At 33.0% G+C, this 18,934-nt stretch overlaps 1 protein-coding gene across 1 annotated transcript in view; it reads right to left on the reverse strand.

The window, feature by feature from the left end:
- Positions 1-18,934, reverse strand: part of LOC127730448 (calcitonin receptor-like) — a 59,291-nt gene that overhangs the window by 22,822 nt on the left and 17,535 nt on the right. Inside the window, exon 2 of the mRNA XM_052238876.1 lies at positions 796-900. Coding sequence (XP_052094836.1) covers positions 796-900 — 105 coding nt within the window. The remainder of the gene's footprint in view (positions 1-795; positions 901-18,934) is intronic.

Consider the following 18,934-nt stretch of genomic DNA (forward strand, 5'->3'; position numbering starts at 1 on the left):
GTGTGACATATTTGCAACTGGACATTTAAGTAATTATTTTAATCAATCAATGAAATTGATTTAAATCTTCACAATGAATTTATGTCTCCTCACGGTCTTAAATCGGCTACTTTACTTTCAAAATATTTCATACAGAACATTCTTAATAGTATAAGGTACAAATGTATACACGTTGCAAAAACCTTACATATTGTTTGCACTTGGTATGAAGAAATAACGAGTAAAAGTGTATTTAGCAATTGTTTTAAAACATGCTATCAATTAAACCGACCATTCTTAAAACACACTTACAGAATGCAAGGACAACCAAGCTTTTGTTAATATATTGTACTCCTGAAAACTATCAACCAGAGACTATATTTTGAAAGCGTTTATTTATTAAAAAAAAAGAACATAATTATGGAAAAACTTCCAATGAGACAACTAGAGACCAAATGACATAGAGAACGGCCTTGAACAATGAGCTACACCCATATCGAATAGTCAGCTATAAAAGGCCCGGACATGACAAAATGTAAAACAATGCAACCGTCGAAAAGCAATGGCCTGATTTATTTGTATAGCAGTAAATATAAAAGACAGCGAAAATCGATCGACAACACACTGAATTACAGGCTCCTGACTTGGGGAAGGCACAAATAGAATTTGGCGGGGTTAAACATGTTTGCGAGCGCTCAACCCTCCTCTAATAAGGTAACCAATATAGTTTACACATTAATTATATTTTGGACAAACTACTTCCATGGTATTTAGATGTTTAGTAAGAAAGAAAAATACAGTTAACAGAATACGCACAGCTATTGATTCCTATGATCCTTGACTGAACTGCCGTTTCACCAGCCAATGTATAGTTCCAGCATGCTCCCATCCTTCCAGCTGTGCCATTACAAAATAAGCTATCTTAAAAACGAAACATATTATTTATAAATGTTGATTCACTATACACCAACCCCTTATACAATTTTATGAAATGTACAGAAAACTATAATGCTATGATACCGCTTCAACAAGTGTAATGTCGATCAATCTATTCGGAATTCTGATGATTTGTTTGTCAATCAAAATCAAGAATCAAACATCACTTATTGATTGGCTATTTACTGACTGTAATGTTTGACAATGACTTGTTGCTCCAGGAGAATATTTTAGACGCTGATATTGATGCAAACGCTATTTCTACTCAACAGTTGGCGTTCAAAAATGACACACGACAAATAAAATCATTATACAAATGTAAATGAATTAAAATATCTGAAGGGTATATTTTTGTTTTGTGAGTTATCAGATACCAATATATTCTGATTCAGAAATCAATTACAGTCCACACAACACGTGTTTAAAGATGAACTTTTATCAGGTATACGCTTGGAGACAAAACTGCCGAAAGCTGTACACCAATATACTATACAACCAAAGAACCTTTTACAGAACAGGCGAAATAGTGCAAGATTAAATTTGTCTTAATTCAATAATTTGTAAACTGAATATTTACAATCAGCATTAATCATTTAAATAACGCAGTTCCAAAGCGGGTAACTTCCTAGGTCAAACTTGCCACTGGACGTTAAGCAACCAACAATCAATCAATCAATCCTAGGTCAAACGGAACAAGTATAATTCAATACTTACAAAACATTGATGATGAAAATAAAATAAAAGTATGGTAAATAAAAATAATTTCTTAAAAGCCTTTCATAAAACTGTATTTAAAAGTTGCAAGAAACCTTTCCTAAATATGCTGTTTATATTTTGCTTTTTTTTTAGCAAAAGGTTTTATAAAGTATTATTGTTATGACATCTGATTTCATTCCTAGTTTTTGTCGTTTCTGATGTTAAACCCGTGTGGTGTTTTGCGTGTATTAGTCTAGTTTATCTTTTCGTCATTTTTTATTTTTTGTCATGACTTTGTGTGTTCTTCTTTGACTTAATATTATTTCAACATGAACCCCTTTTTAAAGATTTTATATACATGAACTCGTTTTTATCTTTTTGTGTGTTAAAACTTTAAGGGATCATGTAATAAACAATCAAACCCTTTAAAGCAACCTGAACAGAGGGATTCATCTTTTTATTTTGAAAAAGGGTGGGGGGGGGGGGGCATTTTTCTTAAAACAAATTGTTTGATTCTATTTTTTTCTTAATAATTTGCTTTAAAAGAAAAGTGGAAAAATGATTTGTTTCTGTTGGAAAGTATTATTTAAAAAACAATACTCATTTAAAACATCTCCCCTTTCAATATGTTCAAAATGGTCGGTGCTTTAGATTAAACAGAGTTGCATGCTATTTGAATATTAAGAAAACATTTAGCAAAAAGGAAGCGTGGTTTCTAGATAAAATGTATTGAAAGGGAACTGTTTTAATGTTCAGCAATTTTATTGGACATGTGTCTCTTTTTAAGGAATTGATCCAAAGGGTATTAGTATTTATTAATATTTGGACTCTGAAAATGTATTTATAACAATTTTGGTTCCTGTATTAGTAACCTGAGTTTTTTTCAGCAATATTATTAGGTATTACAAGAACCATCCATCACTATGCGGTTCGGGGAGAATAGGTGGTCGTGCCAACTTTCTTCTTATTTTTTTTTACAGTTACAGTAGTTGAAAATGTATCGGTGACTTTGACTTCTGGACTCGTTAGAAGAAATTAACACTTCATACATTTTGTGCGTCCGCAGCATTTTTCTGGATTTACCTTCAGTAAGAACGCTTAAACCAAAACATTTGAAAGCCAGGGATGCGTAAATACGTTGCAACTTTATATGACAAAAAATAAAAAGGATCTAAACAGAATAGCCAAATTCGTGTAAGGTCAACTTTGCCTTAGGGAGTTGGAACCTTAGTTTCTTAATAATTTAAATAAGTATTTGTTATAAATCATGTCAACAGCGAGGAACTGACTACTGAGCTGATGAAACCCTTCAGGACTAACAGCCCACCTTCAGCGGTATCGACCCATTGCTATTAAATGTAATAAACACTATAAATTTCGTGCGTGAAACGTGATTAATGGGGACCAATGTTCTTAACAACGAACAGATACAGAGTTTTGACGTTTGATGGAATTGGTGTTAAATTATTTGAATATATAGCAAATAATTTGGTTTAGAAGTGTTTCGACAGCTTTCGGGTGTTTGTTTTTGTTAATGTGTCTCGTCTAGAATTTATAGCTTAGCAGTCAGATAGCGGTTAGATCAAAGCCGTCAAATAATTACTATTGAAATTATTTTGATAGATAACACTCAGTCTTCTTGTTTCGATCAGTTTGTTAGCAGTTCTTGTCTAACCAAAAATATTCCCACCGCCTGCCCCTGTCAGCCAGCCTTCATTCCGCATGTGACGGGGACATCTCAGCTACGCAGCCATACCTCTGCACTGCCATTCATTGCATTTTTTATCACTGGTCAGTCATTTGAATGACAATTTTTTATCCCCCAAGTTCTATCAACTTACAACTCACATTTCATTAGTTATACTACAGTTGATAGGACATGTCACGTGGAATTTCCTGTCAACCACTGTTTCGCAAGCATCAATAGTTCGCGCAAACTACGCTTTACAACAGCTCAGGATTCAGGGAATTCGACGGAAAAATATTTTCAAAATTAGCTAAAACATTTTCAAAATTATATTATTTCATTTTTTTGTAATAAATTTTATATTTGTCAGGTTTCTCTGTTGAAATTATTCGTTTTCAGTCAGGCATTTTGTCTCTGTTATAGCACCACCAGCCACTTAATTACAGACAGCTTAACTTAACTTGGTACAGGTCATTAAGGTCAATTACAAGTGTATACCAGTTGTAACCTTCAGACGATAATCAATGTGTTCTTAAATATGTCCCAACGTAATAGACCACTTTCGAGTTCATCCTTCACCGGAAAAAACTCGTCAATTATGCGCGCCTTTATGACGTCATTTACCAGATAGAGGGGATCGCCTGTATACCTGCACTATATTAAGGTTCATCAAGCGTCTTAGTGATCGTCATTGTGCAGGATAAACTAGAAATAATGTTTGTGTTGTAAGTACTTAATCACAATTCCCTAATGACAGTAGTGCTGATTGTCAATTATGAGAATTTAATTTGCCGAATAATTCGTGCAATATAGCATTATAGTTTTCCAACCACTTGCTCAACATTGGAACGGAAGTGACGATGCCCCTAAACGCACGAATGATGTTCACTAAAACCAGAGTTTTTGACGGAAATGCATCGAACTCGAAAGTTGTCTATTAATTTATGGTATACCTTCTTGGAGAAACTTAGTGGTTATAAATTTAGGTTTGATCAGAAGTTTCACCAAATAACTCATCAAAACATTTAGAACATGACAGCTAATTGCGGAAAGCATCGTATACATGTATATATAACTAGAACACACCCGCCACATCGCGGGTCCGTGATTGAATTAAAGTATCTACGCCTTATTTTCAGCCTGGATTTTTAGTATTCGTATTGTCATTTGATAAAGATATTCTGATTATAACTGAGGTGCACAGTTTTCTCTGCTTTCAAAATCTTTCTGTTTGAATTCGTCCTGGTTTTCCTACAACAACCGAAAACTACTTATAGATATATTTGTTTGGTCAATGATTGAATTTAGTAGTGTCAATCCCTGTATAATGACGAAATTCAGGTGTGATTATGATCCGTGAAAATAGTAAATCCCAAATTCATCGTTTGGTGGTGCGCCTGACTGAGGCGGAATATACAGATTAGGTAATCATTTGTTGCTAATTTACCAATCTTGATCACATGTTTTTATGTTGATGAAATATCTTGTTTGCACCATTCTATCAGAACCCTGGTTAAATTTTGGCATTTTTACCCAAAAGGTTTTCGCAACACGCTCCTCTCGGTGGAACAATATTTTTTGCGCCCCCCTCAAATCCTGGATCCGCGTCTGATTTCAAGTGTTTCCGTGCTCAGAACCACCTGTATGAGTGGGCTGAAAATTTTATGCATTAATGTGAATGGGGGGTCACATTCCAGCCGCACTTCTGTACCAATTTTTAACCGAAAACCGAAGTAATCCCCCACCCTTTAAGGTATACCTTTTTGCTGAGCAGACCATAATACTTGCAGACAAAGCGGAAATGATGACCGCACGTAAATATTTGCTAATTCAACCAAAAATATTTCGCAACATGCTCCGTTCCGCAGAACAATATTTTTTGCACCCCCCCCCCCCCCTAACATCAAATCCTGGATCCGCACCTGATTTCTGGTGTTTCCGTGCTCAGAATCACCCCCATATATGAGTGGGCTGAAAATTTTATGCATTAATATATGAATGGGGGTGGGTCACATTCCAGCCGCACTTCGGTACCCATTTTTAACCGAAAACTGAAGTAATCCCCCCGCCCTTTTCATGTGAATTGATGCGGTTCCCCGAAAGGAAATGATGACGGCACTTAAATTTCAAAGCCGAACGTCGTGAAGGACGGTCGATCCGAACTGGCTTTTTCCGATTTTAACCCCCAAATACCCCACAAAAGATCTTGAAATGAACACATAATAAACTACGCTGGTCATTACCCCTTTGTGGTATAAAACAATATTCGTGGATTTTATGTGAAATAAGAAAACGCGACACCCAATTTGAACTCTATTCAATTAGTAATATAGATGAACTGACCCTCTCTTTACTATTTTTTAGTATGTTTTGTATTATTTACTTGTTCGGCGAACAAAACATCGACAGACTTCCTCAGTCTAATAATATGAACATATAAATTTATAAAAAAAAAAAAAAATGTGGCGTCACTTTAAGAATTACTGAATCGGTTTTTCTCTCCAGTAAACATCCTCTACTGTACTTTACCTTCACACGTAGTAAATTATTTTACTTGTTACAGAAGATTCTAGGAGATTTGAGTAAATTACATGAGACAAACTAATATTTATAGAAAACGATGACAATTTGTCAAACAGTGAAGGCAGTAATTGAAGACTAGAGTTCGTAATGTCAAGGGATTAAAATCCATTTGTGTGATTCAGTCCTTCTAGTATAGTTTTTCTTTAAAGCATACGATTTGATAACAGTATGAAATTTGTCAAAACATTGCACCTTAAATGTTATGAATACGAGGAAAACTATAATACTGTTATTTATCCATATTTGATAAATTTCTAAACCTAATAAGTTTCTACCAATTTAATTTTTTAAAATGCTACCATATCTTGTTTTCGTTGGATGTAGTGTTAATACTTCATAATAAAATACACTGATAACACGTGTAGTACAAATACATTGATTGATTGTTGTTTGCTTAACGTCCAATGTAAAATAGTTTATGCACATTTAGGACGAGACAAAACTAACAACAAATAATATTTGTAGGCTCTGCAATTTTAGTCGACCGAGATGAAGGGCGGGTAATTTGGCCTGCAACTTTTAAATGTAGGTGTATTAGATATTGTCCAAGGAAGTGTCGTTTGATTCCATTTTGGTTTTAGTTTGGCACATTTTATAGGCAATTTTAACGTGAAAATGTATTATTGAAAAAAGCATGGAAGAGAATGTAAACAAAATATTCGGAAATGTATTAATAGCGTGTCAGATTAAAATGTGCGACGTATATCCCCTTCCATCATTTCAATGTGTTTACGTTTCAGGTTCCATAGTGATGTGATTGGTACATGATACTGTTCTCGTGGCTGTGTATTATACATAACACAAAACATATCATTAAAATAAAATTTGTAAAAGAAGTAAATAAGGTAAACTGACGAAATTCATCCATTGGCAAACTAAAACGAAGATGCGATATTCAGGCAAATGTAGAGTATTTTTAGCGGGCAGAAATACCTATAGATTGATCAATGATTTGAAACAATTGAAGATCAAGACAAAATAAAACTCGTGAAAACAAACAGCTCAACAGTAATGCTAAGAAATGATGTCATATACACATTTGTAACTTTGACATATGGACAATGCCTTTGAAGAAGAGCTATGTAAATGTAATTTATATGCATATTTGAATAGAGTGCAAGTTAAATACAATCAGAAAGTGTAAACATTGCATAGAGGTGATCCATGCTACATCTAAATTAATAAAATAATTAATACAAATTATATTTCAGGATTTGTACACAATTACTTTTCGAGAATATAGAATAATGTAAAAAGGAAATAAAAAAAGAAACAGGCAACAATCTTTGTAGTTTATAATCGGAAATTGTGAAAAAATATGTCCATCAAAACTCGGTGAAGGAATTTTGTTCGACGTGTTGTATTTGTAAGTTATGCTGGGAGATGTATAATACTCAATATACAGGCGCTGCAAGAATTTGCTTCACAGAAATATAATGTAGTAGTTCACAATAGTAATTGAAAACATCTGTTTTGTCGTAAAGTTCAGTTTTCAACCGACCCTCGTTATCAATTTCTAGATTTGGTAATCTGTTGTATCTTTTATTTTAAGTTTAATGGGATAAACGCGATGAACATATCACCACACTTTGAAAAAGGAAATTACATAAAAGATTCTACATGAATTCTGTCTCGTTATATAGGCTATCACAACAATAAAGTACTATGACAAGACAGATTGATAAGTCGAAAAGACAAAAACAACAGCTGACAAAGTTATACTTAGCTGAAGATATTAGTTGAAACAACAGCTGACGAAGTTAAACTAAATTTTATCATCGGTACAAGGAAAATATTCGTAAATATAAATCAACGTGCAGACATCTTATACGTTCGTGTACTTAACATCCCATCTTTTATGGTAATATTCTATACAAAGCATAAAAATGTCGTCATTCACCTCAAAAGCTAACCAAACTTTTAAACAGACTTATTCAGAAGGGATATAGCTACGATACTGTTGTCAGGTCATTAAAGATGGCATTTTTTGGAATTAATAGATACAAGAAGATGTGGTATGAGTGCCAATGAGACAACTCTCCATCCAAGTCATAATTTGTAAAAGTAAACCATTATAGGTCAAAGTACGGCCTTTAACACGAAGCCTTGGCTCACACCGAACAGCAAACTATAAATGGCCCCAAAAATGATTAGTGTCAAACCTTTCAAACAGGAAAACCAACGGTCTAATCTATATAAAAAACGAGAAACGAGAAACAATTATGAACCACATCAACAAACGACAACCATTGAACATAAGGTTCCTGACTTAGGACAGGTGCAAGCAAATGCAGCAGGTTTAAACGTTTTAATAGGCGCCAACCTTCACCATACCTGAAACAACAGTGTAACATCACAACACAGAAAGACACACTATAAAATATGAATTGAAATGGCTTAACGCAATCAAAAGACATATTAACAAAAACAAGTGAACATATACTGGACGAATAAATTTGATCTATGACACAATGTAAGTACAAAATTAATAAATCAAGGGGTTAGATGTAAAAGAATATCAGAAAGACAACCATAACCATGGACAAAATGCCGCCAAATAAAATAACGTACACAGGTAAATACAAATAATTTAGTTGTAAGGTATACATTGAGTACGGAAATAATTTTTACAAAATAAATAATTTTGTTTTTCCTAGTACGAGAACAAAAGTGAAAATTTATCGTCATACTAAACACTTCTCAAAGGTGGTCTATATTAAAAATAGTGAGACTAGATATAACACTAAATAAGTAAACATTAAATAACACAAATACATTACAAATTGTATCAACAGGTCAAATTAATACGAAAGTACGATTTGAGAGTACTCGCAGTTACTGAAAGCTAGTTGAAAGCCAAAATCAATTAATAATAAAAAATCATGCATCAGAGACTAAAATCAACTAAAACACATCCCAGGGATTTAGTGTTTTCACGTCATGGACAGTCAAATAAGACATGACTTGTGCAATGCCAAAATAAAAGTATCGACAGGCAGTAGGAGTTAACCTGTTAATAAATATGTATAATGTAATATATAGATTGAGTAATCTCTATATAGAAAATGAACGTGGATGTGTATTTATACATCCCAAAAACCGTTTGAAAAGAATACAGATTTAGTTATGTTTTAATTTGCTGATGACAAAATCGATATTTGTGCCAATATAAACTATATTCAAAGATCTAATTACAACATTGGTAAGATAACCTTTACTAATAAGTTTGTTTAAAGGTTCGATGAGTTTACACGGATCACATAGTGATTTGCCCGCTTTTAGTACAATAATACCGTAAAATGTTTTAATAAGTTTTCTACAGGTACAGCCAAATTTACTAATTAAATCTTTGTATCTATGAAAGAATTTAGTAAAAGTTTTAAGCAATTCATGGTAACGAAATCCCTGACTTAATAATCTACCAGTGATGCATTGATTAAGTTCGTTAAAATCTATATATGACATCACACACAGGCATAACGAACAAGTTGGGATATATAAACACCGTATGATATAGCCAAAGGAACATCGCCGTCTAAAAAGGGAAAATTAACAAAAGGGAATGAAAAATCGTCTCTTTTGTCGTAAATTTTTGTATGTAGTTTCCCTTTAAAAATTGAAATGTCTAAATCTAGAAAAGGACAACCAGTGCTGTTTATGTTAGATTTATTTAAAGTAAGTTCCTTTGGGTAAATTTCGGTAGTGTATTTAGAGAACTCTGGATTATTTAACGAAAAAATTTCATCAAGATAACGATAGGTGTTGTTGCATTTATCAACTAAATGTAACAATGACGTGTCTTTACTGAGTTAGGTCATAAACTGAGATTTATAGTAATACAGGAACAAATCTGCTATTAAAGGGGCGCAGTTAGTGCCAATAGGAATACCTACTACCTTTCGATACATTTTATCGCCGAAACGTACATATATGTTGTCCAGGAGAAAATTTAAAACTTCAATCATATCTTCACATTTCCAGTAAGTATATCTAGCATACTTTCCTTTTTCGTTATAGAAAAAGGCTTTAAACGAGTTACAGCAAATAAATCTGCAATGAGATTTTTCAAAAGACCATTTAATTAAATATGAAAACTTTTTCTTGATAAGATTGAGTGGAAGTGTAGTGTAGAGAGTAGAAAAATCATAACTGTCAACAGAATTAAAAGGACCATCAAAAGCACGTATTTTATCTAAAACTTGTAATGAATTTTTAACACTCCAAAAATAATTAATACCATTATTTTCATAAGCTTTATTACAAAAATTAATAACAAGTTCTTTGATAGTAGTAAGGGAGGTAGTTAGAAGCACTGACAGATTAGTAGTAGAACACTTATTAGATGTAATTTAGGTAACCAGTACATAGTCGGGACTTTCGAATGTTCGGAAGAGGCTTTAAGCTGGGTAGTGGCAGTGATATGCTTGTTTGACTATCTTTGGAGCGTACGGACCTGAATGTAGACGAACTGATAATTTCGTTTTGGAGAACTTCCGTGTAGTATATATGCGTCACACCACCACTACATTATTGGCTGCTTTCTCTGTCGGTACGAACACAAACCGCTTTGCGAGTACTTGAAGTTTATTTTATATTCTAGAAATGGGTATATCATGGACTCTATTATTAATTTCAGAATTGTTTTCAAAATGAGATATACAAATATCAACAGTATTCATAATTTTAATCAAATAACTGTCTAAAGATTTTTTATCAGACTTTTCACGTTTACACCAATGTTTACAGCAGGCAAACAAAACGTCTTTAATGACATGACGACACTGTTTCTGATCTATTATAGATGGAGGACGATATTTAGGTCCTTTCTTAGAAAAGTTTTGACCTCACGGTCTTCGACGATGTTGACGTCTCCTGTAATGACATGACCATAAGGAACTTATCTAAAACTAGATGTTTCACAGTCTCAAGTGGAAGGAGCATTATTTTCTATATTGACGTCTGCTGTAACTGACGTATAATTAAAAATCAAACTTCTGCTGTTTTTTTTTTTTATAAGAATACGAAATAATAGGTGGTTCTGTATTATCAAAATATGGAGGTATTTGACTATGGATGGTAGAGTCATTGAATATACTAGATAAGTTACTGTGACTTGACTGTAAGTGTTGCTCTCCACCTATTGCAACTTATTCAAAATTCTGACCAAATTGCAATTTGTTTTATAAAACCAAACTGTTCAACTGGTCAGAAATTTGAACAAACTGCTGTAGAAATCCACAGTCAAGTCGTGAAAGTGCAAGGTGATGAAATAAATCATACTTACAATACTATAAGACTTTGATTCCACTTCATTGATATTATGAAAAATCAGTCTAACAATTTGTATACAAATTTTATTGTAAGTGTGATGCTAAAGGTGATAGGTAGTAATTTTGAATTGCTATAAAAATGTCCAAACTTAACTTTCATACAATTTTTCTTTCAAAAAGTCTTCCATATTTTGAATAAGTTGCAATAGGTGGAGAGCAACACTTACAGTCAAGTCACAGTAACTTATCTAGAAAGTAACACTAACAGTCAAGTCATAGTAATAAAATCAATACTGATTCATTCATAGGGTCTTTGCATCGGAAATAGTAAACACATTTATTCTTTAAAGTTGTTGGCATGATAATGGTTAGTAAATACGAGGTTATGTTCTTCTCGTATATTTTATGATGGTATGATACTAAACCACTATAATGAGAGGGATCTTGATTTTCATATGATGAAGACATAATCTTTCGATCAGTTTAATTGAGGTCTGGAGCTGGCATGTCAGTAACTGCTAGTAGTCCTTTGTTAATTTATGTGGATCATTGTCATTTTGCTTAGTTTATTCTGTTACATATTCTAACATCGAACTCGGACTTCTTTTAAACTGAGTTTTACTGTGCGTATTGCTGTGTGTTCGTTTATTCCACATTGGTTAGAGGTATAGGGGAGGGTTGCGATCACAAAACATGCTTAACCCCGCCGCATTTTGTGCCTGTCCCAAGTCAGGAACCTCTGGCCTTTGTTAGTCTTGTGTGTTTTCTAATTTTGGCTCATTTATATGTTTCGGAGTTCAGTGTGACGTCCATTTTCGCTGAACTAGTATACATTATTGTTTAGGGGCGAGCTGAAGCCCGCCTCCTGGTGCGGGATTTTCTCGCTGTCGAAGACACATTGGTGGCCTTGGGCTGTTTTCTGCTCTTTGGTCGGGTTGTTGTCTCTTTGACACATTTCCCGTTTTCATCCTCAATTCTATTTATCTCAAACGTTTTATGAATAAGATACGAAATTTATTTTAGAATTTTGAAAAGATGACTCAATATTGTCAGCATGATTTTATGTATTATCTGTGAAAATTTAATTATTCTTTCAAAAATAAATAATATTGTAGAATCATGTAATGCCTAGTATGTTATTAAACTTGATGTAAAACAATGTCAAATATTGATGTTTAATGTTCATGCCAATTTATCGCGCACATCCACGTATACCTGAACTAAAAAGATCTCCGTAAAGTATCTCATTGACATATGATGGACGGCCTGTATTTCAGACAAGCACTTATTTCTTTATCATCCTTATATTAGATCTAATGTAGCAATAGATAAGAATAAATTGCTCATTAATGACCCATGTCAAGATGTGGTGACTTTATGTGGGCAGTACTTACACATAGGAAACACTAATTAGATCCCATTTATTCATGTTAATAAAGCTTCCTTCTATTTAAGGAATTAAAGATTTACTGAAGTAGTTTGAGATTACACAACCCAAATGGGGCTGGTTGACTGCCAACGTTTATTGATGAGTATTTTATTGCATTGATGGAACAGTAATCAATTTGTGTATTGCTATTAACATGATACACGTACATATAACTGAACATCAAACTAATAGATTAGGGATGATATTATTGGTAAAAGCTGTCGACAGTGTATGTATGAAGTCGACTGAAAGAAGAAAACAAAATTGGTCTACTCCCTTATTTTTCTGTACAAAGCGCGAAAAATGCACTTGCAATATGTCGTATTTCGAAGGAACAGAAATTTGAATATCATCTATACTATTTTGCTCTGAAAGGGTAATGTAACAAGCTACCAAATTACATTTGACGAAATATTTATGAGAAAGTTGTTACAACCTCTCAACTAAGTTGCATCTAGTTGTATGACCAAACCGACCGCGGATCTGATAACCAGCACCGATGAAATAACGGTATACAATCAACAAGAGAAACAATTTGGCTGATACACATTTACAGTCAAACAATAAAATGAGAATACAATGTAAGAGAAAAAAATCAACTTTATTTGTCATCAATAAAATTGAGAATGGAAATGGGGAATGTGTCAAAGAGACAACAACCCGACCATAGAACAGACAACAGCAGAAGGTCACCAACAGGTCTTCAATGCAGCGAGAAATTCCCGCACCTGGAGGCGTCCTTCAGCTGGCCCCTAAACAAATATATATACTAGTTCAGTGATAATGAACGCCATACTAAACTCCAAATTGTACACAAGAAACTAAAATTAAAAATAATACAAGACTAACAAAGGCTAGAGGCTCCTGACTTGGGACAGGCGCAAAAATGCGGCGGGGTTAAACATGTTTATGAGATCTCAACCCTCTCCCTATACCTCTAGCCAATGTAGAAAAGTAAACGTATAACAATACGCACATTAAAATTCAGTTCAAGAGAAGTCCGAGTCTGATGTCAGAAGATGTAACCAAAGAAAATAAACAAAATGACAATAATACATAAATAACAACAGACTACTAGCAGTTAACTGACATGCCAGCTCCAGACTTCAATTAAACTGATTGAAAGATTATGTCTTCATCATATGAATATCAGGCACAATTCTTCCCGTTAGGGGTTTAGTATCATACCATCATAACATATATGAGAAGAACATAACCCGTGTCTACATTCAAAAGTATATGTTCTTCGTGTGTTGCCCATCCCAATAACCAATTTAAAAAGAAGGTTTTGACAAAATAAAGGACAGTCATGTATAACTCAGTAGAAAAAAATGGTTCAGTAACTTTAAATAAAGTCGATATTTTGAAACCCTTAACATATTCGTGTATTGTCCCAATCTCTTGCAAGCAAATGCATTTTACGTCAATACTTCAAATGATAAGTTATTGTTGTCATTATAATGGCTGCTTAGAAATTGAACTTTTATGTGCTTGGAACACGTGTCAATGCAAAATCAAGGGTAGCATATGCATGATCCTTTTGAGAAATATAGATTCAAATGGCCCAAAGAATAAGATTATTGCGTTTAATCTTTCCTGCATCATGTTTCTGAACAACTGTCCTTTGTCTTGACAAAAGCTATCAATTTTCCGTACATCTGGTCACTGAGATCGCTTAAAGAACAATGCAATTTAATTTTCATTTCTTTTTTGTATATTAATGTACTTGGATCACAATGTTTATGACTCGATTTTTGCTAAAAGAAGGCAAATCAATTTACAGCCAAAGGATTTACTTTTTTTTGAACTCTCTGTTACAAATTAGGTAAGGCTTTATTACCCTGAAGACATCCGTTTTATAACCACTGAAGATCACTGAGATCACATACAGTATTAATTAATCAGCATCGTTTTTAAGATTTTATGTAGTAAATAATAAATTTCTCAGGAGATGCATCGTCGTGTCATAAACGACTTTTATCGTAACAGTAAAATCCTAACTAAGAACTCGACAATGAAAGATACTGAAAATGAAAAGTCATATATTAAGCTAGAAAATAATAAAGTTTTGATGAAATGCCTTCATTTTATCAGTTATTGCACTAATATAAAATAAGGAGAGATTGTTTAGATAAATAACTAAATTGTCCGTCTTTGTACAATATAATAATCTTAATCATGTGTCGTGCGACATTTTGACTGAGGCGGTTGGTGCATTTACGACAGGAGACTTTTGCAAGGTCTCCCTCCTTTTGGAGTTCATACGATTCCCTAGTTTTTTGGTTTGTTTACCTTCATTTGTTATAGTTTAATATATTTATTAGATTTGAACATCTGTAAACAACTGTTGCTTCTAATTTTGCGCAAGAATGCATGGTTTTTATATTTAAAGTAAAAGGACTTTTTGTTTGATTTCATTCTCTTATATTCTATTCTGAGTATTTTATTTTCTTGTGATTTTTCCATCTGTTGTACCAATCATATTCTAAGTTTTGAAACGCAATGGGAAACATTAATAGACGATGCAATTCTTGATGATTGATTCTCTTTGATGAAATTCTAAATAACAAAACACCGGAGTAGCTACGATATTGCATGCCATTACACAAGACAACGAAATAATGTTATACAACTTAATACACGACCTGTTTATATGAAAGTTATTTAATGCATTAGTTTTGGGATTGTGTATGTTACAAAAATCTGTCGCCCCTATATTTAATGAAATATCTGCATCAACATTCCTTAATTGTCTCAGAATCCGCAATTTGATATAGGTCTGAGTAACTAGATAACATTGAAATAACTGATGATAGTTTTTCATTACTAAAAGAAAGGCGTTGTTCGGTTTTATCTAGGATCTACATTTGTATCGAGCTTTATAAGACAAAAGTCGGTTGAATATATAGCCACGCATGATTTTAACTGAAATTACAGTCATTTGTAGTGGTAGGAATATTTGATAGTGCATGTTCCTAGTGCCTCAATTGTGATATATTCCTGAAAGGAACCAGTGTTTACTTACATATGATATTGACTTCTTGGAATAGACCTAGATGACTGGTATTGTTGTTCCCTGTTCCTATAGTTTCGTTGATTGTATAATATCGATTTTTCCCTTAGGTAGTATAAAACATTTTTCCTCTCACCATCTATTGATACTAAACTGGAACGACTCTTAATATTATAGAAAACTTTCGTCTATACTTTCATTAAACGTTGTTCCATTTTATACTTTCAGGGTTTCTATTTTTAAAAAGAGAATCGATTTTGGTGTGATATATTTGGTTATCTTCATTTATACAGTATGTATAAATCTTGTGTTATATGCTGTTGTCCGTTTTTGAAAGCCTTATTAAGACCTTAAATGTCTTGTGTGGTTAAGTTTTGTTGCCATATCGCTGTCTCATTTGTTTTTATCATATATTTCTTTTTATTCAGTAATGGTAATAAAATAAAAATACAAGGAAACAGTTTTCATTGATTTGAAATGCAACGAGATAATTTTTGGTCTCGTAATTATTTCTTTACTTTAATCAGTCAACTGCCTTTATACCACCACTATACAAAATTAATGTTCTTCGTACTAAAGAACTGCAATACGCATAATTATGCAAATACAAAAAACATTTAGGTTGACATTTTTTTAAAGCTTTGGAATTGGAAAACATGCAAATTCAATTGATGTTAATTCTGTGACATTTTCTTCGTTTTATTGAATAATAATATACTTGTATAGTCCACTAACTTTAAAGAGAAGTATGGTGCCGACAAACATCGCACACCAGTTTTTCTAGTGTTTTTGCAAATAATAGATTGCTGTTCTTTCTTTTCGTCGTTTCTGAAATGTTTAAGCCACGATAAAGAAAACAAGGAATGGTTAGGCTTGAGGATTTCTAATGAATCATACAACACATTAAACATAATCATACAGATGACAAACGATAGAAATGTCACCGACGTAATAATTAAACGTACGCAGTATTCGCTGCAGCTCATATATATTCTCTTTTCATATTGACTGATTAAATGGTCATTACTCATGAACGCACAGATTATTTGTACTTTTATATAAGTATTTGGTATTCAGATTTTTGCACGTGAAACAATAAATACGCATCACATTATCTTTCTTTGGTGCGCTTGTCATGTTTTGATTTGAATTTCGCCGTTATTTCCGTTCCTCAAATTTTTATCGTAACTATTAAAAAGTTTAAAATGAAAGTTTAGAGGAGTTTCCAGTCACTTGTCACTTTTATTCAAAGAACTCAAACATTTGACTCTTGAAATTTGCATTGTTCTTTTCGTTTAGCTGAACCAATTTGCTAGATACCTTATATTATTTGCAAAAAAAAACTATATGAAGTCGAGAAAATTACAAAATTCTACAAAACTTGTAGCAACTTTTTCCAAATTGCTGTCATCGGACCCGTAGCATACTCGATCAACGGACGTTTCTCTATGTAACTTCATGCAAACGTAGATCAACGGCTATCGAGTCTTAAAAAGTTTGAAAAACAGAATGACGCTGTTGTAAAAGACTCTGAATAAACATGTATAACACAGAAACTTATTTTGGATTGAAAGGAAGTGAATCATCTAAATGAAATTGTCGAGTAGGAACAAATATAACTGGTTAAAACCTGTTCTTCAATAGACGAATTCATTAAAAGTATGGGGATAAGGATTATTCCGATTGAACAACGCGAACAATTTCAAACGTGCAATAGTTGCAACGCGTGGCGCCAGTGTATGCGAAGACATAATTACGTGTTGCTTTTGTGTACACGAAACATTAGTTTCATTTCACGTACCTGAGGACAAAGTGGGGAGTCGTTTCTGTTGTATTTGAAATGAAATAATAGAAGACAAAACCCCACCAGAGTTTGAGATTTGGTTATTAATTATACCGAGAACCTCATCGCAACTACAATACCTTTTAGTGGAAAAAATAGGAAGGTCTGCTAAAATATGACATACATTTCACTAAATATGCTATGACAGTTACTGGTATATCATGAGATGAAATGCATGAAAGTTTTTTTAGCAAGTATTACTGCTACAAGAAAATAATTCGACACGAATAATAGTAATATATAAAAGATAGGATAGTGAAGGAATTATAATACCTTAAATAACAAAAGATATGCTCAAATAGGTTTTCCACTATTTTTTTTTATCTACAGTTTCTAATATGTGTATATGTTCCTAACATATGGCAAGTCTCAAATATGAAGATTTTATACAAGCAACTTGCTTTAGTGATCATTATTTTGAGGGAAAATTTAGTTATTGCGGATCGACAAATGCTATATTGTAAGGAAATTGAAGCGCACCAGGAAAGGAACGCTCCCTATCGAAAACTAATATTCTTTCCAAAGAATACAATGGTGAACTCAATTTGCTGTAATTGGCAGCGGTCTTGCATATAAAATTAAATTGAAATGTCATGTACATTATTTCTCATGTAGTTCATAGTACGAAGTGGCATAGTTTACTGAAGTGTAAATTTTATTCATGACTGCTATTCAAAGTCCCAGCGTAGTGTTTGTAGTCATTCAAATCTAAATGCCCGTATGAGAAAACAACGAGAGAGAAAAACTCTATTGCTTAGATCGATGACTTCAAACTATATACGCTGACAATTTTTACCTAGCAATAAAAATCAAGCTGTTGGGTTATGGACTATAATATATAAATTATTTTACCGGTTATTGAAAGTAATATATTAAGTCTTTCTTATTCATCCATAGTACCTTTTTTTTAAATAAAAAACGGTAACTTCAACAATAAGCAAGAGGATAAACTATTCCTATTTTGTGAGTTTTGATGTTTAGTAAAATAGAAAAAAAAAAAGATTCGCTAATCAAACTATTTTTGATATTCGTGTAGATTGTTTGCTCCAACATCTATAGTCGACAACTAGATTCTCTTAAGTTACCGTCATATAAGTTTAAATGTGTTCTCAGAAGGAACAGATGACATTACTGCTTCACGAAGTGGTCTGAATAATTGCACACGTAAAATAGGTTCTAGACGATGACGTTCCATTGGCTTCTTTCTACAGAATACAAATGCTTTAGTTGAACGGGTTTATTCTTATTATGCCTAAAATGTTGTTTTACAACACATCACTTTATAAATTCTTTAAAAAAAATCTATATCCCTGTTAAACGAAAAATGGTATATTGGCTATAACGTATAGAGGTCAATGACGGACTATCTCAAACTTTATCTTACTCGATCACTGTTAGTAGAATTCTGAACTAAACCGACCATTACTGAATTAAAATCTGTAGTCTGTGTTAATGGTTATTATTGTTCTTGTTAGTAATTTAAAGTGAAGACTTTTAG

The sequence above is a fragment of the Mytilus californianus genome, unplaced genomic scaffold, assembly GCF_021869535.1.
Source record: "Mytilus californianus isolate M0D057914Y unplaced genomic scaffold, xbMytCali1.0.p SCAF_2, whole genome shotgun sequence".
In the NCBI taxonomy this organism is placed as follows: Eukaryota; Metazoa; Mollusca; class Bivalvia; order Mytilida; family Mytilidae; genus Mytilus; species Mytilus californianus.